The sequence below is a fragment of the Nyctereutes procyonoides genome, unplaced genomic scaffold, assembly GCF_905146905.1.
Source record: "Nyctereutes procyonoides isolate TBG_1078 unplaced genomic scaffold, NYPRO_anot_genome, whole genome shotgun sequence".
Lineage (NCBI taxonomy): Eukaryota > Metazoa > Chordata > Mammalia > Carnivora > Canidae > Nyctereutes > Nyctereutes procyonoides.
This window is the reverse complement of record NW_026575135.1, coordinates 51,536,749-51,562,856: the sequence shown is the minus strand read 5'-3', so window position 1 is coordinate 51,562,856 and position 26,108 is coordinate 51,536,749. Positions and strand designations below refer to the sequence as shown.

The 26,108-nt window shown below is 37.1% G+C and overlaps 1 protein-coding gene across 1 annotated transcript in view; it reads left to right on the top strand.

The window, feature by feature from the left end:
• Positions 1-26,108, top strand: part of SEC24A (SEC24 homolog A, COPII coat complex component) — a 61,299-nt gene that overhangs the window by 9,791 nt on the left and 25,400 nt on the right. The window contains exons 2-11 of the mRNA XM_055302083.1: positions 6,402-6,893; positions 12,050-12,220; positions 14,267-14,344; positions 14,961-15,121; positions 15,415-15,587; positions 16,651-16,753; positions 18,664-18,790; positions 20,324-20,433; positions 22,010-22,122; positions 24,517-24,635. Of these exons, the coding sequence (XP_055158058.1) occupies positions 6,402-6,893; positions 12,050-12,220; positions 14,267-14,344; positions 14,961-15,121; positions 15,415-15,587; positions 16,651-16,753; positions 18,664-18,790; positions 20,324-20,433; positions 22,010-22,122; positions 24,517-24,635 (1,647 nt within the window). The remainder of the gene's footprint in view (positions 1-6,401; positions 6,894-12,049; positions 12,221-14,266; positions 14,345-14,960; positions 15,122-15,414; positions 15,588-16,650; positions 16,754-18,663; positions 18,791-20,323; positions 20,434-22,009; positions 22,123-24,516; positions 24,636-26,108) is intronic.

Here is a 26,108-nt window from a genome sequence, read left to right as displayed (position 1 = left end):
AATTTTCATGGGCTCCTTAATTTATTAATGACTTAAGTAAGTTTTAAGCCCAGCAATCTTTTTTTCTTTCTCTCTCTCTCTTTTTTAAGATTTTATTTATTTATTCATGAGAGACACAGAATGAGAGAGAGAGAGAGGCAGAGACACAGGCAGAGGGAGAAGCAGGCTTCATGCAGGGAGCCTGACGTGGGACTCCATCCCGGGACTCCAGGATCCAGCCCTGGGCTGAAGGCAGTGCTAAACCGCTGAGCCACCCGGGCTGCCCTCTTTTTTTTTTTTTTTTTAAGTCACATGCTCTACTGACAGAGCTAGTCAGGCACCTAGTTATTTTGTGCACTTAAAAAAATGATTTTATTTATTTGAAAGACAGAACGCATATGGCGGGGAGGGGCAAAGGGAGACAGAATCTTGATAAGCCGGCTTTGCGCTAAGCAAGGATCCTGATATGGGGCTCAGTCCCAGGACCCTGAGATCACGAACTGAACCAAAACCAAGACTTGGACTCTTAACCATCCATGTGCCCCTATTTTGTGCATTTTGATGATCCCTAGCTTTCATTTGGCAGCACGTGGCTCAAAGGCCTTTTTTGCATTAGCCTATGATAAAACAATAAATAAAAATACAAATCTTTTTTTTTTAAGAGTTTATTTATTCATGAGAGACAGAGAGAGAGAGCAGAGACACAAGCAGAGGGAGAAGCAGGCTCCACCCAGGGAGCCCGATGCGGGACTCGATCCCCCGGGTCTCCAGGATCACACCCTGGGCTGAAGGCGGCCCTAAACCGCTGAGCAACCCCCCCACTGCCCTAAAAATACAAATCTTATGATAAAACCAGGCTGTGAGATGTCTGTTTTTTTAAAAATCATTCATTCATTCGTGAATGAATGAATGAATGAGAGAGAGAGAGGCAGAGACACAGGCAGAGGGAGAAGCAGGCTCGATGCAGGGAGCCTGACGTGGGACTCAATCCCAGGTCTCCAGGATCACACCCTGGGCCGAAGGTGGCGCTAAACGGCTGCCTCACCCGGGCTGCCCGAGATGTCTGTTTTTATCCACATGTCCCACAATATGCTTATGAATTAGTTTTTGACGAATGTTTTTATTGATTCAAACATCTCTGGATTCTCACTGCTGCTATTTAGTCAATGGTTTCTTGCCTGGACTACAGCAATAGATTCCTTTCAGTCTCTAATCTCTCCTCTAATCCCCGAGAAATTCTCTTTTGTGCAAATTTAAAATGTCCCAAGGTAGCCTTTCCAAAGTTCTTCTAGTGCCCTTAGGCTGAAATCTAGACTTTTTTTTTTTTTTTTAAGATTTTGTTTATTTATGAGAGAGAAAAAAAGAAAGAGTGTGAGTGATCAGGGTTGAAGCAGAAGGAAAGGAACAAGGAGACTTGGCGCTGAGCATGGAGCCCAACTGGGGCCTCCATCCTACAACCCTAAGATAAAAAACCAAGCCCAAAATCAAGAGTTGGACGCTTAACTGACTGAGCCACGCAGGTGCCCCTGAAATACAGATTCATTAAGGGAATAGTTCTGAACTCATGTTTCACTTCAGACATTTGCTTCAGTCACTTGACTTTTGTTCTGTTATGCTGAACTTTTTTCACAACACCCTTTTTTGACCACAGGCTGTTGTACATCTTGCTCCTTTTTCTGGAAACATTCTTGATACTCCTTTTCCTGGAACTAAATCTGATTGTCTCTTAAGATCCTAGTTGAAACTTCCCTTTCTTAGGAAATTATCTCTGCTACCTTTCTGCCTTCAGTTTAACCTAAGTGCTGCTTCCTTGGTGCTCTCACAGGTCCTGAGTTGCCACTTGTCACATCATGCTCTATTGTCCTTGCCTGGTTCTTTGTCCTCCAATCTGGACCACAAGCTACTTGAGGGCAGGGTTGGAGTGGACCTTTGTTTTTCTGATGTTATTGATAAATGTGTTTATTTCAATGATGAAATAAATAGAATGTTCTTAACTATTTGGAATAAGGTGAATAATTTAGGCTAATTATAGGATCAGTTTTTAACTAAATGAAAGATTAAAAAAATGTTTAGTTCAGATGAAATTATTTGGTTTATGAACAGATGTAGGTGAGTTCTGCAGTTTTAAGGGCACAAATATATGTTTCTTTGATGAAGACAGCAAACATTTATTGAATACTAACTCTGTGAGAAGCATCACTGTGTTTCATATAAATCATACTCTTACGATGTATTAGTTTTTATTGCTGTTATAACAAATTGCCATAAATTTGGTGGCTTAAAACAACACAAAATTGTCATTTTAAAGTTGGGGAGGTCAGAAGCCTGAAATAAGTCGTTAGAGCTCCATTCCTTATCCTAAGCTCTAGCAAAGAATGTTTTGCCTTTTATAGTTGCTGGAGGCTATCATTGTTTGTTTGTTTTTTAAGATTTATTTATTTATTCATGAGAGACACAGAAAGAGGCAGAGACATAGAGGGAGAAGTAGGCTCCCTATGGGGAGCCCAATGCGGGACTCGGATCCTGGGACCCCAGGATCACGCCCTGGGCCAAAGGCAGGCGCCAAACCGCTGAGCCACCCAGGGATTCCTATATGTATTTATTTGGTCAATTCTCTTGTATATAACCATTCTCCCATTGCTGGTGTTGCTCCCTCATTCTATACCAGCTTGCCTCCAGTGTGGATGCTTACACCTCATCCCCCTCTCCATGTCTTGAGGACTGAATTTTTTAGGAAAGGGACTACTTTGCCTTTTAGCTTATTTATTTATTTAGAATTGATTGATTAATTAATTAATTAATTAATTATGAAAGGGGGTAGGGGCAGAAGGAGACAGAGAGAAAATCTTAAGCAAGTCCACACTGAGTAGGGCTTGATCTCTCAACCCTGAGATCATGACCTGAGCGGAAATCAAGAGTGGGCTGTTTAACTGACTGAGCCACCCAGATGCCCTAAGTTTATTTAAAAGTATTGCTTATAAGAATATCTAACATGGTGTCATATCATGAAGTAAGTTTTTTACTTTTAACGGATTCCATAGGTGATCGCAATAACGTTTGAAACTAGTCTTTGGGCAGCCCGGGTGGCTCAGCGGTTTAGCGCTGCCTTCAGCCCAGGGCCTGATCCTGGAGACCTGGGATCGAGACCCACATCGGGCTCCCTGCATGGAGTCTGCTTCTCCCTCTGCCTGTCTCTCTCTCTCTCTCTCTCTCTCTCTCTCTCTCTCTCTCTCTGTGTGCGTGTGTGTGTGTGTGTGTCTATGATTAAATAAATAAAATATTAAAAAAAAAAGAAACTAGTCTTTTTTTTTTTTTATTTATTTATGATAGTCACAGAGAGAGAGAGAGAGAGAGAGAGAGAGAGAGAGAGAGAGAGGCAGAGAGAGAAGCAGGCTCCATGCACGGGAAGCCCGACGTGGGATTCGATCCCGGGTCTCCAGGATCGCGCCCTGGGCCAAAGGCAGGCGCCAAACCGCTGCGCCACCCAGGGATCCCCGAAACTAGTCTTTATTACAGTTGATTATCACATTTCTCCAAATAAAGTCCCTATCTTTGTGGACCATATGTTATAGTGAAATAGACTATAAATAAATAATGTGGTGTCACTTTAACACTAGAAAGAAAAATAAATAAGGGTCAGAGGTGAAAAGAATGAAAGATGCTATTTGAGATGTGTTCAGGTAGTGCTTCTTTGAGATTATTCAAAATAAAGAGAATAAGTGAGATTATCCAGGGGAACAGCATTCTTGGCAGAGTAAAAAGTGAAGAACCCTATGGTGGGAGCATATTAAGCTTGTGGAAGGAACATTAAGAGGGTAGGTGTGGCTGGAGCTAAAAGGAAAAGGAGTGGGAAATTTTCAAATAGCTTATTTATTTATGAGGTCTTTCACCATTAAGTGGAGTAATTGATGTCAGTTGACAGTGACTTTACCATATACATTTATTAAACTCAAAGATGAGGGTTTTTGTTATAGGTACATATTTAAAGATTAGGGGTTGAGGTGCTTGGGTGGTTCACTGTGTTAAGCATCCAACTCTTTTTTTTTTAAGATTTTATTTATTTATTCATGAGAGACACACACACACACACAGAGAGAGGCAGAGGCAGAGACACAGGCAGAGGGAGAAGCAGGCTCCATGCAGGGAGCCTGATGTGGGACTTGATCCCAGGACTCCAGGATCACACCCTGGGCCAAGGGCAGGCACTAAACCACTAAGCCACCCAGGGATTCCCCAGCATCCAACTCTTGAATTCTTCCCCCCCCCCCCTTTTTTTTTTGTTAAGATTTTGTTTATTTATTTGAGAGATCAAGACAGAGCATGAGCAGGGGGAAGGAGGCAGAGGGAGAGGGAGAAGCAGGCTTTCTGTTGAGCAGGGAGCCTGAGGCAGGGCTTCATCTCTGAACCATGAGATCATGACCTGAGCTGAAGGCAGACGCTTAAGCCACTGAACCACCCATGTGCCCCCAACTTTTGAATTCTGCTCAGGTCATGATCTTAGGGTCATGAGATCAGGCCTTGAGTAGAGTTCCAAGCTCAGCACGGAATCTGCTTGTCTCCTGCTCCTTCTCATTTTTCCTCTCTCTTTCCCTCTCAGATAAATAAGTAAATAAAATTTTTTTAAATATTTTATTTATTCATGAGAGACACAGAGAGAAAGGCAGAGACATAGGCAGAGAGAGAAGCAGGCTCCATGCAGGGAGCCCGATGTGGGACTCGATCTCGGGACTCCAGGATCATGCCTTGAGCTGGAGGCAGATGCTCAACCACTGAGACACCCAGGTGTCCCTAAGTAAATAAAATATTAAAAAAAAGAGTTGCACACCCTACCACCTGAACCAGTCAGGCACCCCTGAGTGCTATCTTTTAAAAAATGTTTATCTTGGGGCATCTGGCTGGCTCACTGGGTTAAGCGTTTGCCTTTGGCTCAGGTCATGATCCTAGGGTCCTGGAATAGAGCTTCATGTGGGGCTCCCTGCTCAGCAGGGAGCCTGTTTCTTTTTCTTCCTCTGTCCCTCTTCCCTGCTCATGCTCATGCTCTTTCTCTCAAAGAGAGAAAGAAAATCTTAAAAAAAAAATCTTATTTCCTTTTATTGTCTAATTTTAGCCACAGAAATAACAGTATATTCCTGAGTAGAAGTGATAGTTTTAGGGATTTTTTTATAACACCTTTAAAATGTACAATTCAGTGATTTTTAAGTGTATTCACAGGGTGTTGCAACCATCACTACTATCAATTTTATCATATTTTTATAACCCCCCCAAAGAAACTATTCCATTTGTACTCACCACTGCCTCCTTCCCCCAGCCCCTGCAACCACAAATCTCTGTATCTGTGGATTTTGCTGTTCTGGATGTTTCATATCAATGAATCATACAATGTATGCTTTTTTTTTTTTTTAAGATTTTATTTATTCACAAGAGACACAGAAAGAGAGGCAGAGGCAGGCAGAGGGAGAGGGAGAAACAAACTCCCTGCAGGGAGCCTAATGCGGGACTTGATCCCAGGATCACGTCCTGAGCTGAAGGCAGATGCTCAACCACTGAGCCACCCAGTGTCCCCAATGTGTGCTCTTTTGTGACCAGCATAATGTTTTCAGGGTTTATCTATGTTGTAAAATGTCATTAATATTTCGCTCCTTTTAATGACCAAATAATTCCCATTGTATAGATATACCCCTTTTGTTTATCTGTTCATCAGTTGATGGACATTTAGGTTGTTTCCACTTTTTGGCAATTATGAATAATAATGTTATGAACATCTGTACACGAGTTTTTATGCAAGGTAAGAGTGGAAATGCTCGATTATATGAAAACTATGTTTAGGGTAGCCTGGGTGGCTCAGCAGTTTAGCGTCTGCCTTCCGCCCAGGGCGTGATCCTGGAGACCCGGGATTGAGTCCCACATTGGCTCCCTGCATGGAGCCTGCTTCTCCCTCTGCCTGTGTCTCTGCCTCTCTCTCTCTCTCTGTGTCTCTCATGAATTAATAAGTAAAAATATATATAAAAAAGAAAACTATGTTTAATACTTTGAGGAACGACCAAACTGTTTTCCACTGTAGTTGCACCATTCTATATATCTACTAGCAACGTGTGAGGGTTCCAGTTTCTCCATATTCTTGTTAACACTAAAATGTTTACAGTCTTTTTCATTTTGGTCATCCTATTTGGTGTGAGTGCTATGTCACTGTGGTTTTGATTTGCATTTCTCTAATGACTAATAATGTTGGTGTTTGTGCATATGCTTATTGGCCATTTGTATATTTCTTTGGAAATATATTTGAATGAATCCTTTGTTCATTTTAAAATTGGATTATTTGTCTTTTTCTTGTTGAATTGTAAAAGTATCATGTGTTTTACTGTATTTCTTAAAGTATTTTATTGCTTTTTTGGAAGACTAATTTTTCTCCATCTTATTGGAAGGTCCTGTCCAAAATGCACTGATGTCTTCACAAGTGTCAGTGAATCAAGGATATAATTCCCAGCTTCCAGGATCCTACCCTCATCTAATACCAGCAAAGACTTTGAATCCAGTCTCTGGACAGTCTAACTATGGTGGTTCTCAGACTGTTTCTCCATTAAGTAATTATCAGGGACCTGGGCAGACTCTTTATAGACCACCTGTGGCTTCTAATCCAGTGACATCTTCACTTCCCAGTGTTCCTGTTCCCCGAATGCCACTACCTACTTCTCAGAACCCAGCTACTACACCAATGCCTTCTGGTAGCTTTCTTCCTGGAGCCAACGTACAGCCACCTTTGAATTGGCAGTATAACTATCCATCCACAGGATCACAGATAAACCATTGTCCTCGTTCATCATCCCAACCAACTATATCTGGGAATACAAACTTGACAAGTCATCAGTATGTTTCTTCTGGAGATCCTTCACTTCAGAACAACCTCACAAAATCAGGTAGAGTTCTTTTTTTTTTTTTTTTTGGACTATTGATTTTTTAAAAAATAAATAGTTTGCTTTTTTCCTTTGAAGGTATCCTCTATTTTTTTTAAGATTTTATTCATTCATTCATTCATTCATTCATTCATGAGAGACACAGAGAGAGAGAGGCAGAGACACAGGCAGAGGGAGGGAGGGCTCCTTCATGCAAGGAGCCCAATGTGGGACTTGATCCTGGGAATCCAGGATCAGGCTCTGAGCCACAGGCAGACGTTCAACTGCTGAGCCACCCAAGCATCCCTCCTCTGTATTTTTTTAAGTCACGAATGATATTTCAGGGAATCAGGTGTGTATGCAGAACCGCTTCCTTAGGACTTGCATTACTTTTATTAACTGGGTTCCATCTTTTTTTTTTTTTAAGATATTTTATTTATTTATTCATGAGAGAGAGTCAGAGACACAGGTAGAGGGAGAAGCAGGCACCCTGTAGGGAGCCCGATGTGGGACTCAATCCCCAGACCCAGAATCACACCCTTAGCCGAAGGCAGATGCTCAGCCGCTGAGCCACCCAGGTGTCCCTAACTGGTTCCATCTTAAGAAGCTCAATCCCTGTGGTCTCTTTTTGGTCTGGATCTGAGGCTTAGGTTATCTTTTTGTTATGGCTTGGACAGTTTTGGTCCCCAGAAACTGTAGGATCCTAGAGGGGCAGGTCAGAACAGACAGTAACTTCTGTAGTGAGGAGTGTTATTAGCAGAAGTGCAGTCAGAAAGCAGTGGGCAGAGAGTTATGTTTATCTTTTCTTGTAAGAGTTTTATAGTTTTAGATTTCATATTTAGGTCTTTGATCAATTTGGAGTTAATTTTTGTGTATGGTGTTCATTCTTGTGCATATAGGTATACATTTGTCCCAGGATTATTTGATGGAAAGACTGTTCTTTCTTCCATTGAATGGTATTGGCACCCTTATTGAAAATCAACTGATCACAAATATACGGGTTTATTTCTGGACTCTGAATTCTTTTCTAATGATCTATATCTTTATACTAGTACTAAACAACTTGATTATTGTAGGTGTTTTGTTTTTGTTTTGATTGCTGTAGGTTTTATAGTAAGCTTTGAATTTGGGAAGTATGACTCCTGCAACTTTTTCTTTTTTCTTTTTTTATAAGATTTTATTTATTTGAGAGAGAGAGCACAAGCAGAGAGGGTGGAGAGGGAGAAGGAGAAGCAGACTCCCCACTGAGCAAGTTCAACTTTGGGCTCCATCTCAGGACCCCACAATCATGACCTAAGCCAAAGTCAGACACTTAACAGACTGAGCCACCCAGGTATCCTCCCAACTTCGTTTTGGCTGTTCTGGGTCCATTGGCATTTCCATAAGAATTTTCGGATTAGCTTGTCAATTTTTGCAAAGAAGGCACCTGTGATTTTGATTGGGATTGTGTGGATTTTATACATCAGCTTGTACATCAATGTTTGGTTGTATCTAGTTCACAAGTTCATTTAATCATTTCACTGTTCCTATTTAGCTTTAAAATTAGTGTCTTGTACACTTAACAAAGTTAATAGTGTTACTTTGAAAAGCTTTTAAAATTCTGTATTGAGATCTGCAGGTTGATTCTGTTCAGCCAACATCGTCAAGGAACTAGTAAAAGCTTCCAAATGAAATAATAATGTCAATAGTTACATTTTATTTTATTTTATTTTATTTTATTTTATTTTATTTTATTTTATTTTATTTTATTTGTTTTTTATTTTTATTTTATGATAGTCACAGAGAGAGAGAGAGAGAGAGAGAGAGAGAGAGAGAGGCTGAGACACAGGCAGAGGGAGAAGCAGGCTCCATGCACTGGGAGCCCGACGTGGGATTCGATCCCGGGTCTCCAGGATCGCGCCCTGGGCCAAAGGCAGGCGCCAAACCGCTGCGCCACCCAGGGATCCCAATAGTTACCTTTTATATGTATTTCTGTATACTACATACATTTTAACTGCTGAAATTATTTTTCTTATCCTCTGATTAGTCATTGGTTCTGGTGAATTCATTTTGCATTATGGCCTATAAAGGTTAAAGCTGCTTCTAGAAATTGGTTTCTTTGTAGAAATCTTCTGCAGTAGTCAAACTGAAATCCTTTGGTTTCTTTTATTCTTAGTCATTTGGCACCATGAGCATCAGTGAGTTGAAATTAATCAATTTTCATGTCATTGTTGATAACTGTAGGTAACATTTAATGAATATTTTTATTTTCCAGCACTTTACCAAACTTTTATATGTGATATCTTACTTATCTTCGCAACAGTCTCTTTTACAGATAAATGTAAGGCTTGAATACTTTGCCCAGAGCCACAAGAAAATGGGTAAAGCTACTGTTTAAAAATTATTTACTGGTAGACGTAGTTTCTCGTTAAAAAGCACATTATCAATAATCTGAAATTTCGGGGGGTTTCACAAGTCATCAGGTAGAAGGCAACACCAAGATGTGGTGAAAGAGACATAAGCTGGTGACAAAATTTAAGAAGTTTCCTATATAAGAGGAAAGAAAGATACATGCACTAAGAAAATGAACCTTAAATAAATGTATGACTACTCTTTTTTTCTTAGATACCTCTAAAAAATTGCTCATTTTTTACTTTCTTTTTTTAAAACACATCATTCATAGTAGGTGCCTGATTATCTGTTCTCAAAACTGTAGGTTATCCTAAGTTTTGAGTCCACATATCAAATTTCTCTATTTTTCTTTCTTCTTTTTTTTGTTTTTTTAAGATTTTATTTATTTATTTCAGATAGAGAGCACGCACGCTAGCATTTGCAGGCATCAACAGGGCAGGAGCAGAGCAGGAAGCAGAATCCCCACTGAGCAGGAGAGCCCGAAGCAGGGCTCCATCCCAGGACCCTGGGATCACGACCTAAGCTGAGTAAGGCAGGTGCTTAACTGAGCTACCCGGGTGACCCACCTGACTTTTTTTTTTTCTAATAACCCATCTTTTAACATTTTTTACATTAGCTTTAGAGATATCAGAGGGCAGGTTCTAAAACTCTAGCTATTAATTACAAATAAGAATTATTCAACTTGAGGGACACCTGGGTGGCTCAGTTGGTTAAGCGTCCAACTCTTGGACTCAGCTCAGGCTTGATCTCAGGGTCATGAGTTCAAGCCCTTGCGTTGGACTTCATGCTGAGTATGTAGCCTACTTGAAAAGGAAAAAAATTATTCAGCTAGAAAAAAAATGTGTTCTTTATGAAATGTAGCATGTTGTAGTTTCAAATTTTTTTCCTTAAACCTCTGAAAAATCTCTCTACGCTCACTTGTATTTGGTTGAACATTAGGTTGTTACACCTTTGTGGTCAGATGTATCATACATTCTTGCTCCTGCTGAGTTGGTAGTGTACCTTGTCCTTTTGTTCCTTTGACTTGTCTGTATTGCCCTGGATATGTATCAGTGCTTCCTTGATAAGGAAGTTATATGGGCAGTAATCTTTGTCTTCAGTTGTCAGCAGGGCACCAGTTCATCTTATTGGGGCTATAAGGTTCAGTAATACGATCATTTTTTCATTTTGACCATGGAGAATTGAACAGTATTGAAGAAACATTGAAAATTTTCATATCTGGGTATCTTTATTCCCTTATTTTAAAAAACTACAAGGTTTTACAAATATGGGTAGAATAGAAGTAAATTTTATTTATTAATAATCTATTTCACTTACAAATTCAGAGGATTAAAAAAAACCCTGGAATGAAAAATTAATCACATTCTTAACAGTAGTATTTTATCTATTTTGTCTACTTTGTTCCTCTTCTTTGGCAAATGAGAAGGTGGGAACACCGTTGACTTGAATGAGCAGGTGGTGTGGGTTTTAGAACTTTTGATATCATAGGGATATATCAAAACTATTGAAACTAACTGATGATGTTTTTACACTCATCAGAACTTACTGTCCTATAGAAAACTGGTAAAATCAAGGCAGCAAGATCTAATAGATATAAAGGACAAATACCATGTCATTCTTAGTTTAGTTTGATGAGTACTGTTAAACCTCTTGAATACCAGTGTTTCATAAAGTATATACTTTAAATCATTTCCTGATTTTTTAAAAAGTTTTCTGCTTTATTTTTAAAACAAATTTTTTAAAGATTTTATTTATTCATGAGAGACACGGGGGTGGGGGTGGGCAGAGACACAGGCAGAGGGAGAAACAGGCTCATGCAGGGAGCCCGACTTGGGACTCGATCCCAGGTCCCCAGGATCAGGCCCTGGGCTGAAGGCGGCGCTAAACCACTGAGCCACCCAGGCTGCCCTCATTTCCTGATTTTTAAGCCCAGGTAGTGTTCTTTACTTTCTTTCTTTTTGAGTGAGAGAGGGGGGGTGCTTTTTTTTTTTTTTTTTTTTTGGAGACAGGGAGCACTCCTGAGCAGGGGCAGAGAGAGGGACAGAGGAAGAGGGAGAGAGAGAACCTTAAGCAGGCTTCATGTGCAGTGCAGACTTCCACACAGGCCTCTATCCCATGAACCTGAGATTATGACCTGTGCCAAAATCAGGAAGAGTCCATCACTCAACTGAGGCATCTACGAGCCCCTAGGGACTATTCTTAATACAGTCTTTGAACCATCATTGAAAGTAAACTACCTTTAATTATAACTAGGTAAACATGGAACAAGGTACAAATTTATAATCCCATTTTAACAGGTTGTGCCCCAATTAAAATGAAGCAAAATGAAATAAAACTTGGAGAATTTAGAATAACCACAATAGTTTTTAGTTTTAGAAAGCTGTCAAGCTTTCTAGTTGATGTTGATGTTAATTGAATGGATACATTAACAGGCCATGGATAACATTTTATTTATGTTAATTTCTATTGGAATATTTAATATGGCCTTGTTGAACCTCTGTGACCAGTTAATAAAAAATTAATCAATAAACAGGACATTATATCTAGCCTTTAAGTGTGATTTGATGCTGCTTTAATAATTGGCAAATAAGCATATAAAAGAGACTTGTAAATGTGTAAAGCATACATATAAATGAAAACGTCATAAACCTGGGCAGGTAACATATTTCTGGTATTTTGTTGGTGATTTTAATTAAAATATAAATTTGAAAGTTACTCATATTTGGTAAAAGGCTGTTTTGCCCTTTTTCTTAAGTTTTTAAGTGACTTGTGAAAAACTGTTTGTATAGGTTCTGCACCTCCCTTAGTGAATCCACCTCTGCCTACCACTTTCCAACCAGGAGCTCCTCTTGGGCCCCCTCCAACTGGAGGACCACTTCCAGTGAGGGCCCTCACTCCTCAAAAATCATCACAAAGAGCTGTACCCCAGCCCTCATTTAATTCAGCTGTCAACCAAGAAGGTAAGCAAAGCAAAAACCAAGTTCTTAAGTTTTGACTCGTAGAAGGATGAATATTAATTATGTGCATTTACATAATACTTTTTCCAGAAAATATGGTTGTTTTGGTTAAGGATGGCCTTCAGAAATTTAGAGTTTTAAAAGAGCCCCTTAGGATTCTACTACCCTGTGCTAGGCCTAGTATTTGGGAACTACTGCTATTAACTTTTTTTGTTCCTGGGCAGATTTTAACAATTTTAGCTGTAAAGTTAGGTGCCTTTTGGCAGATGAAGATGAGAGGAGAATTTCTGCTTCTCTAGGCATGGTGTTAGAACTATCCTTTTAATATATTGGCTCTTTTCCATAGAAGCAGTATTTTGACTTATGACATTTATTATTGTAAATGTCAACAAATATTTATGAGCCTAAATAAAAAGTAAAATATGCAAGTATTTTGAAGTTACATATAAACAGTAACATGTTTTTTTTTTCAGTAACATGTTTTAAAGCATTATCTTCAGATATAACTTAAAAAATACAAGTTTATTAGTTTAAACAATATATTTGTCAAGTAAAAAATTGATTTTAGCCTAACCATTGCAGCAAAATGTGGAAATACGAAAGCAGGAGTGGAAAAACTACTGTGCATATCCTACTACTGAATATAATAAATATTATTTTTATTTTTTCTTCTAGCATTTCCTTTTTTTTTAAGTATTTTAAGTAGAGAAAAGACCAACTTGTAAATATTTTGAAAACAATGGTGTTAATGATGAGTAACAAAATGATAACGTCCCCTTGTTTGCCACATTATAACTTTAAAAATTAAGCTACAATAAATATTTGCATTTTTAACCAACTAAAAATACACCCAATGGTTTTGTTTACTTTTATAAACTTTTTTTTTAAGATTTTATTTATTTATTCATGATAGACATAGAGAGAGAGAGAGAGAGGCAGACACAGACAGAGGGAGAAGCAGGCTCCATGCCAGGAGCCTGACACAGGACTCGATCCTGGGTCTCCAGGATTGGGCCCTGGGCCAAAGGCAGGCACTAAACTGCTGAGCCACCCAGGGATCCCTATAAACAGTTTTACTAAGGTTTTCTGTATCAACTCATGGTTAAAGTCATGGTGGTCTTGAGAACTGGAAAGAAGTTCAGTTTGGTTTTTTTTTTAAGATTTTATTTTATTTATTCATGAGAAAGAGAGGCAGAGAGACAGGCAGAGGGAGAAGCAGGCTTCATGCAGGGAGCCACACATGGGACTCAATCCCTGGACTGAAGGTGGCGCTAAACCGCTGTGCCACCCAGGCTGCCCAAGAAGTTGGTTTTATTGAAACTATTAAACTTAATCTATTTGGTGTTAGAATGACTATTAAAAGTTGGCACCTTTGTACTTAGAAGCTAAAGGTTGATGCTGTTCACTAAGTTTAGTTTCTTCCATACCCGAGTTAGAGCTCATAAGTAATAGAGGTATCTAGAAATAGATAGTAATTCTTCATAATCAGATGTCCCTGGCATTTATCTTTAAGTCTTTAAAATGAGGGGAAAGAAAGTTAAGATTTTTATTTATTTTAGTGACTGTTCCCCAGAAGAAAGCAATCATTGTGATTTATTTATATCACCTTCAAATTAATTCTAGATTCCACTGTGTTCCATATTTTGAAAAAAAAAAGTATTTTTATCTTCATAATTTATTTTTTAAATAGTATTGATTTTGATAACTTTTTTTGATGTGTACTGCTCTTTAAAGGTTTTTAATGCTGCTCTCAACTGCTGAAATCTTTCAGATAGTGTATAATTTTATAAACTGCACAAAGACCATCTGTTTTAGAAGTTCATAAAATTATTTAAAATGTATGTTTTCTTTTCTTTTTTTTTAAACGTATGTTTTCTATATTTAAAAACTTGAATTATTTGAATTTTTTATTTCAACATTTGACACTTTTCCTGGGCTGTGGGTTAAAGTACTTAGAATGTTATGTTCAATTTTAGACATTAGTTCAGAATTTTCAGAAACTGTTATAATTGTTCTAGTTTAAATATTATTAATAAACTTCCTTTTTAGGTATTGCATCAAATACCAATAATGGATCTATGGTGGTTCACAATAGTTACGATGAAATTGAAGGCGGTGGCTTCTTGGGTGAGATGCTATGAAAGCTGTTTTTTTTTTTTTTATTTTTTTGTTTTTTTTTTTTTCTGTTTTCTTTGTTTTAGTATGTGTTCATTATAGGAAACAGTGAAGAAAAATTCATAATCATGTCATACAACAATACCTTATGGTAGCATTTTTTATCTCCATTTTTTTTTAGTTTTCTTTTTTTCCTTTCAGAATTGGGATTATGGGCTTTATTATGATACGGCTCCAGAGTATTTTTATCAATTAAATCTATATAAATATATTTATTCTGTTTTTTTTTTATTTATTCTGTTTAACGAGTTGAACATTAATATGTTTTCACTGAAGTGTTTTGAATTAGAATTTTAGTCTGAATATAAAGTTTAGTAAATGATAAAAAAGTAAATTAACTGTATCAAGCTTTTTTTATATACCAAGTTCATTTTTGTATGTTTATGGCTATAGTCTATATTAACTGGATTATTAATCATTGCTATTACTTTGTTAGTATTGTTTATTTGTCTTATGTTGCAAATGTGATAAATGTAAGTATTACATTACCTGAGGGATTTTAGAGTTAGGTGTTTATTTAAACTATTCTGGAGTATAAAATAGAACTTAAAAGTTACCTTGTTTCTAGCAACACCACAGTATGCTAATAAGAATCCCACAATGAGCCGAAGTGTTGGATATTCATATCCCTCCTTACCACCTGGTTATCAGAACACCGCACCACCTAGTACAACTGGAATGCCACCCTCTTCCTTGAATTACTCAAGTGGGCCACAGGGCTTTACTCAGGTAAACTTTTTGGTTGTGATTTGTTTGTTTTTTACCAATTTTTCATCTTTTGATTTAAACTATGTAGATGTAAAAGTTTTAGGAAGGCGTAATTAATACTTCTAACCAATTAGGATAGTGGTTATTTCAGAAGACTTATGTTTTATTACATATCCCCAGAACCAAAAAGATTGACCAGGATATCTAGATTGGTTTTGTTATTTAGAGTGAAATCCAGTAACCAAGTCCTTATACTTCTCTTTTCAACTGAAAACATTATAAAGTCTAGTTACTTTGAAATTTTGTATTTTTAGACTCCCTTAGGTGCTAATCATTTAACTGCAAGCATGAGTGGATTAAGTCTACATCCAGAGGGACTAAGAGTTATCAATCTTCTTCAAGAAAGAAACATGCTTCCATCAACACCTTTGCAACCTCCTGTTCCAAATTTGCATGAAGATATCCAGAAACTCAATTGTAACCCAGAGTAAGGCTTCAAATAGCATTTCTTCTTAAGTATGGTATTTTATCCTAGAAATTTTGGATTTTGGGGGCTTCATGTATTAGGAATAAACTGTACAAACTTCTTTAATTTATGAAAATAACTTTTCATGCAGAAAAAAGAACTCTGTTAATTGCTTACTTGACATTTGAAATGTTCTAGCTCAAGAAATAAGGTTGTAACTTCTAAGCTGATAATTGCTATTATGAGCTTTAATGGGACTATGACATCTCATTATCATTGTGGTGAATACAATATTTTAAAGTCCAAAGTATGGGGATTTGATTCTATATAATCCTTTATTGCTCTCATTTTAAATTATTTTTCATAACATAATACTTTTCTTGTCCCTTAAAGTGGATCATTAGTTTAAATGTATGTGGTGAGGGCAGCTCCGGTGGCACAGCAGTTTAGTGCCGCCTACAGCCCAGGGCGTGATCCTGGAGACCCTGGATCGAGTCCCTCGTCGGGCTCTCTGCGTGGAGCCTGCTTCTCCCTCTGCCTGTGTCTCTGCCTCTCTCTCTCTCTGTGTCTCTATGAATGAATAAATAAAAATCTTAAAAAAAATAAAAAAAATGTATGTGGTGATAACTCTCTGATATACTGAATTTTGTTATTTTTAAACGGTCTTTTTAGAACCTTCAACAAAACTGATCTTTTTGGTAATAAACTTAAATTTGCACTTGCACGTTGTTGTCATCACCTTGTAATTCCAGCGTAATTTAGATTTATATAAAGAAAAATATGTCATATGTTAGTCCAGATTGTCTTTTATGAATAAGCCAAGCCAAGAGGATATTTTATTTTGGTTCTATTATACAACTGGGTTGCAACTAATTATACTGCCTCTCTTTCTGAGTAGGACATAAATATTTAATTGGATAAAATTTGAGAGGGATAATTGAAATGTTTCTTTGTAATTTGATCCACTGTAAAAATGTGTACCTTTCACAACTTTTTTTTTGGGTCCAGAAATAATCATAGCAACAACTGACACATGATTTTTAAAAAGAAAAAAATTTGATACATGATTTTTCCTTTGGTATAGGTTATTTCGATGCACGCTGACTAGCATTCCTCAGACTCAGGCCTTACTGAATAAAGCCAAACTTCCTTTGGGACTGCTGCTTCATCCTTTCAAAGACCTAGTGGTATGTTTCACTAATGAAAGTAAATGTCTAATGCAAAATTATTTTGATGGTGAGGAATTTTCTATAGTAGTGCAAGAATCACATATAGAATTTCTGAGCAATCTTTAGGAATTTGACCATTGACAAGTTCCTTTATTTCTAATTCGGCCATCACCTTTATTACCAAACACTTCAAAATTAGGTAAAATAAGCCTATTTTTGAAAAACTCAAGAGGTACTGAATAGAATAAAGGCACTGAAAAAAAAATAAACCATGCTATTTTAAAAAGTTATAAATTGGGTGCCTGGGTGGCTTAGATGGTTAAGCATCTGCCTTCAGCTCAGGTCATAATCCCAGAGTCCCAGGATGGAGCCCAGTATTGGGCTCCTTGCTTGGCAGGAAGTCTGCTTCTTTTCATCCCCACTTGTGCTTTTTGTCGCTATCTCTGTCTCTGTCTCTCTCTCAAATATAAATAAAATATCTCATGAATAAATAAAATCTTTTAAAAAATAAAAATAAAATCTTTTAAAACATAAAATAACATAAAAATAAAATCTTTTTAAAAATAAAATAAAATACTTGTCCAGGGTGCCTAGGAAGCTCAGTGGTGGAGTGTCTGCCTTTGGCTCAGGTTGTGATCCCAGCAGCCTGGGATCAAGGCTGCTATGGGGCTCCCAGCAGGGCACCTGCTTCTCCCACTGGCTGTGTCTCTGCCTCTCTCTCTCTCTCATGAATAATGAATAAAATCTTAAAAAATAAATGTATAAATAACTAAAAATAAAATAAAATACTTTACCCAGGGGGTGCCTGGTGGCTCAGTTGGTTTAGCATTTGCCTTCAGCTCAGGTCATGATCGCAGAGTCCCAGGATTGAGCCCTGCCTTGGGCTCCCTGTTCCCGCAGGGGTAGAGAGTATGGTCTGCTTCCCTATCTCTCTACACCTCCCCCTGCTCATGTGTGCTTTCTCTCATTTTCTCTCTCTCTCGTTCACTCTGTCTCTGAAATTAAATAAAATATTAAAATACTGTACACAGTCTCCCACTTCTGCCATTCTTGGATTAAGTATGTTGCTTTGGGAAGCCGTTCCCTCTGCTCACATGGGAAGAACAAAGAAGCCCTTCTACTTTTGTCATAAGGCTCTGGGACCTTGACTTACTTTTGAAAGGATCATTACATAAGTGAAGTGGCTATCCCAAAGCAAATTTATATTAAGATTTGAGAACTTTTAATGTGAAGGATAAACTTTAATTAATTAATTAATTTGTTATTTGAGAGAGAGAGAGTGAACAAGAGAGAGAACACAAGCAGGGGCAGGGGCAGAGGAAGAAGCAGATTCCCCTACTGAGCAGGGAGCTTGTGAGGCCCCATCCTAGGATCCTGAGATCATGACCTGAGCCAGAGGCAGACACTTAACTACCTGAGCCACCCAGGTGCCCCAGGATAAACTTTAAATAGAAGCATAACAGCAGAGTTTAATTCAATATTTAAATATAATTTATCCTTACCTTACTTTGTGACAGTTCTTTTATTCAAACTTAGTAAGCCTCTTAATGTAACTTGAAGAAAATTCCTAATAATTTACTTGGTCATTTCATTGGTCTTAGAATGTTGATCCTTACTTTACCATCCATCTCAAAAATATGTTGAATATTTACTATGTTTGTTTTATAATATAAATATTTAAGGAGAAAATAAATGCTTTTTAAAAGGCAAGATTAAATGAGAATGTTCCTGGAGAAAAAGAGTAGTTTTTAAAATCAGTACATTTTAGCTACATAATTTTTTGTGTGGGCCAATTTGAACACATCCTTTTACCCTTTAGTTTTTTTCTCCAAAATTACAGTATTTCAGAAGTTACTTGGGAGGTATGGTAATGTTTGGCCTTTAGACATGATGATCACTGCCTTTAAAAAATTAGTTTTGCTTTTTAGCAATTGCCTGTGGTGACCTCCAGTACAATTGTGAGATGCCGCTCCTGTAGGACATATATCAACCCTTTTGTCAACTTTCTTGATCAAAGGAGATGGAAGTGTAACTTATGTTACCGAGTCAATGATGGTATGTTTTTTTAAAATATTTACAAATTTCACTTTGCGTTTTAGGGAAAAGCAGATAACACAAACGTGAAGTTAAAATCCAAACAAACAATACTCTGTCTTACTTACCTGTAGTCCTTCCATTCAGATATAACTTCTGTTAACTATTCTTTGTGTGTGTGTGTATATATATATATATACATATATATATACATTTATACTTTTTGAGCAAAGAATGTAGTAATATTTGATACCACTTTTTCACATTATTATATTGGGTATATAATAAATGGCATAGTTCATGGTATTAATTTAGCCTATAATTTAAGAAATATTTTTATTTAGAAATTGTCCCATGCCTTTTCTCTAGAGTAAAAGAAAATAAGTCCACAGAATAGCTGCCATTAGCTTCATTTGCTGCTGTATGAAGGGAGGTGGGCAGTGCTAGGTTAGTTGAATGTAGTTTTTTCAGTAATTGAAGAAGACATCTCTTTCAGAGCTGTTTATAGTCTATGTTTAAGGAGTATCAACTAAACAATAACATTTTATCAGGATTAGAGAGGAAAAAGGGTATACTGATATTAATATTGAAAATTAGGTTTCTGGGGTACCTGGCTGGCTTAGGCAGTGGAGCATGTGACTCTTGTTCTTGCAGTAGTAAGTTCAAGCCCCATGTTGTACATAGAACTTACTTTTTTTAAAAAAATTAAAAAGAAAAAAAAGAAAACTGGGTCTTTGTTTGGAAGGAAATTTCATTAAGCATTGGGAAATGGGAAATTTAAGAGATTTTTAAAAACCATTCAGTTTTTTAGGAGTAAAGTAAGCGAAGAGTAAGAACATTATTTTTACTCTCTAATAATTTAGAAAATGTATGTATGGTGTTTGGTATGCCTTTAAAATCTTATGTATATGTGCTTCAGTATGTGAAATAAAATTATAATAAAGATAGAAGTTACTTTAGTATGCAGCCCAGAACATTTCATGAACTATGGATTACCCTTCAACATATACAGGAATTTGAATTTCTAAACAGTTAGTGGAAAGACAAATGTAATGATAATTTAGAAAATATTCTTTGAGCACTAGTGTATTATAAGTGGTAGGCAACTGATGTTCCATAAAGGCCTCATTAATTAATGGAATTCACAGAACTGTTAGGCTTTAGCTTTAGCTTATAAAGTATTTTCACCATCGCTTTGTGTAGGGGCAGCCAGAGTCTATACATTTCATGTCAAGTGTACCATTACGAAATTTAAGACAAAATTTAGTCTCATGTTTAAGATTATAATTGGTATTTAATGAGTTTTTGTCCTTTCAAGCTGTTTTAGGAAAGCAGTATTAGCAAGAATTAAGATAGCATATTAGAAGATAGAAAAATAAAAATCACTGGGATTGTGGCTATAAAAGCAGAACTCAAAAACAAAGTATATTTATCCCTTAATATTTAGTCTGTATTGACTTATCTATAAATCCTCAAATTAAGAAAACAGCTAAGTGCAAGATAATATAATACTTGATCCTTTCAGTTTTATCATTGGATATTGTTAACTTACAGTTCCTGAGGAATTCATGTACAACCCTTTGACCAGAGTTTATGGAGAACCTCATAGAAGACCTGAAGTTCAGAATGCTACAATTGAGTTTATGGCTCCTTCAGAATACATGGTAAGCTTTCATTTTTTTATATAACATATTTATTTAACACTGAGCTTTATTTTTTTATTTTAACACTGAGCTTTAAATAAAACATTGTAGGGATCCCTGGGTGGCGCAGCGGTTTGGCGCCTGCCTTTGGCCCAGGGCGCGATCCTGGAGACTCGGGATCGAATCCCACGTCGGGCTCCCGGTGCACGGAGCCTGCTTCTCCCACTGCCTCTGTCTCTGCCCCTCTCTCTATCATAAATAAATAAAAATGTAAAAAAAAAAAAAATAAATAAATAAAATAAATAAATAAATAAAACATTGTAGCATTCTTTAACAAAATTTTATGTTGAGTATCTGAGGTCTTGCATTTAAAAAAAAATAATTATGCCTAATGTTTAACTAGCACTTTACATTTTACAAAGCAAGTTGGGAGATCTTGGGTAAAAATCTATGCCTTTTGGTTTGGTTACTCTTTCACCAAACCATAGTTGCCTCTTAATAGAGGGAATGTGAAGATAAGACATAACCTCAACTTTATATATTTTATTTTATCTTACTATGTTTTTATGGAGTAATCTCTGTCTGGGCAATGGGAAATAGAAATTATGAGGGTTCATTTTCTTTTCACCACAGAAAGTTCAATGTAGAAGACACTGTAGTTACAGTTTTGTGATATTTCAACGGTTGGTAATAGTTTTTCCTAGTGTAGCTGTCTCTTTGTTGAATTAAAGCCAAAAAATCCGAAGCATCTGTTCTTTTGTATTGGCCTCCTGAGGTGTCTTGTCTCCCAAGTTTTGCAGAACTGACTTCCTTTAAATTTGTAAACTTGCCTATTTCAAGATATTTTGCTCCTTCTTCATTTATCTCTTAGGTGACAGATGCTCTGAATTTGGCAAGTGGTCTGTGCAAAAAAAAAATTAGAAAGTTAGTACACTCCATGCCCAGTTCTCATTGTAGTTATTTGATGCTTTTTATTGAATTGGAGAACAATTCTTTGAGTTTAGAATTTTAAAATATAGTTGTACATTTTTATGGATCTTGTATAAAATGCGTTGGTTAAGGAACCAGCTCAAGCTAACTTGATTTGTCACTTTTACAACTGCAGTTTCCTTAAATTGTGAAATATAGTGTACATATGGAAAAGTCTATAAATCATAAATGTGTAGGTTACTAAATGATTATAAACACCTGTGTTAGCACCATGCAGGACAGAAATTGATCATTGCTAATATTCCCAGAAGCTCTCTGATTACATTTTCTCTCCCTTGTCCTAGAGAAAAACTCTCTGACTTAAGGCAGTCACATCTTCACTTTTCTTTTTTTTTTTTTATTTATTTATTTTATTTTTATTTTTATTTTTATTTTTTACATCTTCACTTTTCTTTTTCTAACTTTGCATCTGAGAACAATGTAAGGTAGTTTTGCCTGTAAAAAACTCCTGTTATTTCTGTTTTATTTTCTGAATCCATTATTGTTTATTATTGTCTCCACTTAATCTATAAATAATGTTTATTGTTTTGCTGTAGGTGGATTGGAGAAATGGTAAATTTAGATTTAATCCTGATAATGTATTTAATGAGATCTTTCTTTTCTTCAGTTAAGACCACCTCAACCTCCAGTGTACCTCTTTGTATTTGATGTATCTCACAATGCAGTTGAAACAGGATACTTGAATTCAGTTTGCCAGAGTTTGTTAGACAATCTGGACTTGTAAGTATTTTAATTCAGCTTAAATTTGAAACTAACAGTGTTTGCAAAAATGAATAAATAGTTTCAAAATACAAAAACAGCTGTATATTGTGTTATAAAAGTCCATTTAAATTGGTTTGTTTCAGGGGATCCCTGGGTGGCGCAGCGGTTTGGCTCCTGCCTTTAGCCCAGGGTGCGATCCTGGAGACCCGGGATCGAGTCCCACGTTGGGCTCCCGGTGCATGGAGCCTGCTTCTCCCTCTGCCTGTGTCTCTGCCTCTCTCTCTCTGTGTGTGACTATCATAAATAAATAAAAAATAAATAAATAGATAAATTGTTTGTTTTAGGGCTCAATCTCTGAGAAACAAATTTATTTTAACTTTTTATTAGGGAAAAACTTCAAACATGTAATAAATAGAAAGAACATAGTAGACTTCCAGGTACCCATCCCTCAACTTCAACATTTTTAGTGTTCATCTGTTATTGTTTCATCTAATCCCTCCCATATACACTTTTTTCCCCTTGAGTATTTTAACTCAATTCTCAGTCAGCCTATACCTCTTACTTGTGATTATTTTTAAGCCTAAAAATACAAGTATCACACCAAACAAAATTGGCAATAATTCCATAATATGACTTAATACCTGGTTCAATTTTTGGTTTTATTTTTGTCAGAAATGTCTTTATTATAGATTTGTTAAAATAAGAATCCAAACAGTGTGTACACATTGCATTTAATTGTCATATCTATTAAGTTTTAAAAATATCTATACTTTTTTTTTCTAAGATTTTATTTATTCATTAGAGACACAGAGAGAGAAGCAGAGATATAGGCAGAGGGAGCAGCAGGCTCTTTGTGGGGAACCCGATGCAGGACTCCATCCCGGGACTCTGGGATCATGCCCTCAGCCAAAGACAGGCGCCCAACCACTGAGCCACCCAGGCATCCCAAAATATTTATACTTTAAATGGTTCTTAGATACTTAGTGTAACCTGTAAAAGCTAGTATGACTTTTCTGTAATGAAATATGTGCTCTTGTTTGGTATGGAAGAATGTGAAGAGCCAGAACTTACCAGAAATGGACTAAGTCCCTTACCTGGGCGAAAGGAGCCTTCTTGTTCTTGCCAGCATTTGTATTTTTAATGTACAACAAGAATGAAAACTAGTTTATCTCTCTCCTTAAGAAACTGTAGGTCCACACATTTAAGTTCTTTAAGACAAATACTTTTGCTGCTCTTCTTTTTTTTTTTTTTAATTTTTTATTATTTATTTATGATAGTCACAGAGAGAGAGAGAGAGAGAGAGAGAGAGAGAGAGAGAGAGAGGCAGAGACATAGGCAGAGGGAGAAGCAGGCTCCATGCACCGGGAGCCCGACATGGGATTCGATCCTGGGTCTCCAGGATCGCGCCCTGGGCCAAAGACAGGCGCTAAGCCGCTGCGCCACCGAGGGATCCCTTTTGCTGCTCTTCTTAAGATGAACAACGTAAGAACAGATGTGCAGTACCTTAATTTATATTTTATTTTAGGGGTGCCTGGGTGGCTCAGTTGGTTAAGTGTCCAATCCCTGATCTCAACTCAGGTGTTGATCTCAGGGTGGTGAATGGAGCCCACTTAAAAATAGACAGACAGACAGATAATGTTTTAGAGTTGCTAGTAATTTTTGGAAATATTTTTGATAAAATCATCTACAAAGTTTTCATTACAAGAACATGAAAAGGGGGCAGCCCCAGTGGCCCAGCGATTTAGCGCCTGCCTTCGGCCCAGGGTGTGATCCTGGAGTTGCTGGATCGAGTCCCAGTTGGGCTCCCTGCGTGGAGCCTGCTCCTCCCTCTGCCTGTGTCTCTGCCCCTTTCTCTCTCTCTCTGTGTCTCTCATGAATAAATAAATAAAATCTTAAAAAAAAAAAAAAAGAACATGAAAAGGTTTGTATATATTTCAAAGTATTTTCTTATATACCATTTCCTGTGTGACTGATAGAACTTTCTGTAGGTGTAATGAGTTTGGGATTGCTGTATTATTGCAGGGTTTTGTTGATTGTTTGGCTTATGCATAGTGTTTTCACTTTGGGTAGGGTATGTTTCATGCACATAAAGTGGATTAAACATTTACTTGGGACAATTTCTATAATACAAAAGTAGTTCTTTGTATGTTAACTTTTCACAGATATTTTATATATGTATGTATATGGGAAACTTGATGCAGGGATGCCTGCGTGGCTCAGTGATTGTCTGCCTTTGGCTCAGGTCATGATCCTGGGGTCCTGGGATTGAGTCCCGCATCAGGCTCCCCATAGGGAGCCTGCTTCCCCCCTGCCAGTGTCTCTGGCTCTCTCTTTGTGTCTCTCATGAATAAATAAATAAAATCTTAAAAAACAAAACAACTCGATACAATACTTCTCTGAATTTGTTTGTAGGCTTCCTGGCAACACTAGGACAAAAATTGGCTTCATTACATTTGATAGTACAATCCACTTCTACAGTCTTCAAGAAGGTCTCTCTCAACCTCAGATGCTAATTGTTTCAGATATCGAAGGTATGTAGCATATACGTAAATTATTGAAATGCCTTAGGAATTTTCAGTTTTAGAAATGTATCATGAGTATTTGACATTATGTATATATGTATGTATGGTGTGTATGATATGACTCTAATATATTGAGGGAAAAGATCTTGAGTATAAAATCATAAGCTTATTGAAATTGTAAAAGTCCTCTGCTCCAATTCCTCATTTTACAGAAAAGGAAATAGTAATGGAGATAAAGTTAATTCTGAGGCAAACAAAAACAAGTTAATGTTCAAATTCAGATTAAATGTAGGTTTCTTTTTCCCTTCTCGTTCATTCATTCAAAAAATATCTGAGGATAGAGATGTTAAGAATAATGGAATACGGGGTGCATGGGTGGCTTATTCGATTAAACATTTGCCTTGGCTCAAGTCATGATCCCAGGGTCCTGGGATCAAGCCTGCTTCGCCCTCTTCTCCCCAGCTTGTGCTCTCTCTCGATGTCTGTGACTATTTTTGTCTCTCTCTCAAATAAATAAAGATAGTCTTAAAAAAAAAAAAACTCACATATATGCTGAACTGATTTTGTTTTTTTGAGAGAGAAAGTGAGCACACACCACATGAGTGGGGATGGGGGTGGTGGTGTCATAAGGAGAAAAGAATCTCAAGCAGGCTTGGTGCCCAGTGCAAGGCCTGATGCAGGGCTTGATCCCATGACCCTGAAATCATGACCTGAACTAAAATCAACAGTCGGACACTTAGCCAACTGAGCCATCCAGACGTCCCTGTGCTGACTTGATTTTTGACAAGGATATCAAGACCATTCAATGGGGAGAAGCCAGTCTTTTCAACAAATGGTTCTGGGAAAAGTAAACTTGCAAAAGAATGAAGTTGGGCCCTTAGCATATTAAAAAGGCAAGGAGGCCTTTGGGGCTGGGGCCTCACATTGGGTGTAGAGCTTATTTAAAAATCAATTTTTCAAAAAATGAAAGATAAAAATTAAGGCAGTAAATTTTCTATATCATGTTTTACCACAGTTAAGAAAAATTAACTCAAAATGAATCATAGACTGGAATGTGAGATTAAAACTGTTAGAAGAAAGTAAAAGAAAATATTTGTGACCTTGATTAGGTTGTGATTTCTTAGCTCTAACACCAAAAGCATAACAAAAGAAAAAATAGCTGCACCTGGCTAGCTCTATCAGTAGAGCATCCAACTCTTGATCTTGCAGTCTTGAATTTGAGCCTGACGTTGGATGTAGAATTACCTTTAAAAAAAAGGAAAATAGATAAACTTGGTTTCTTCAAAATTTAAAAAAATAATTTAAAGATTTATTTATTTTAGAGAGAGAGTGAGGGCACACAAGCAGAGGGACAGGGAGAAAATCTCAAGCTGACTTTGCACTGAGTGTAGAGCCCACCTTGGGGCTTGATCTCATGACCTTCATGAAATAAAGACTTGGCCATTTAACTGACTAAGCCACCCAGGTGCCCCCAAATTAAAA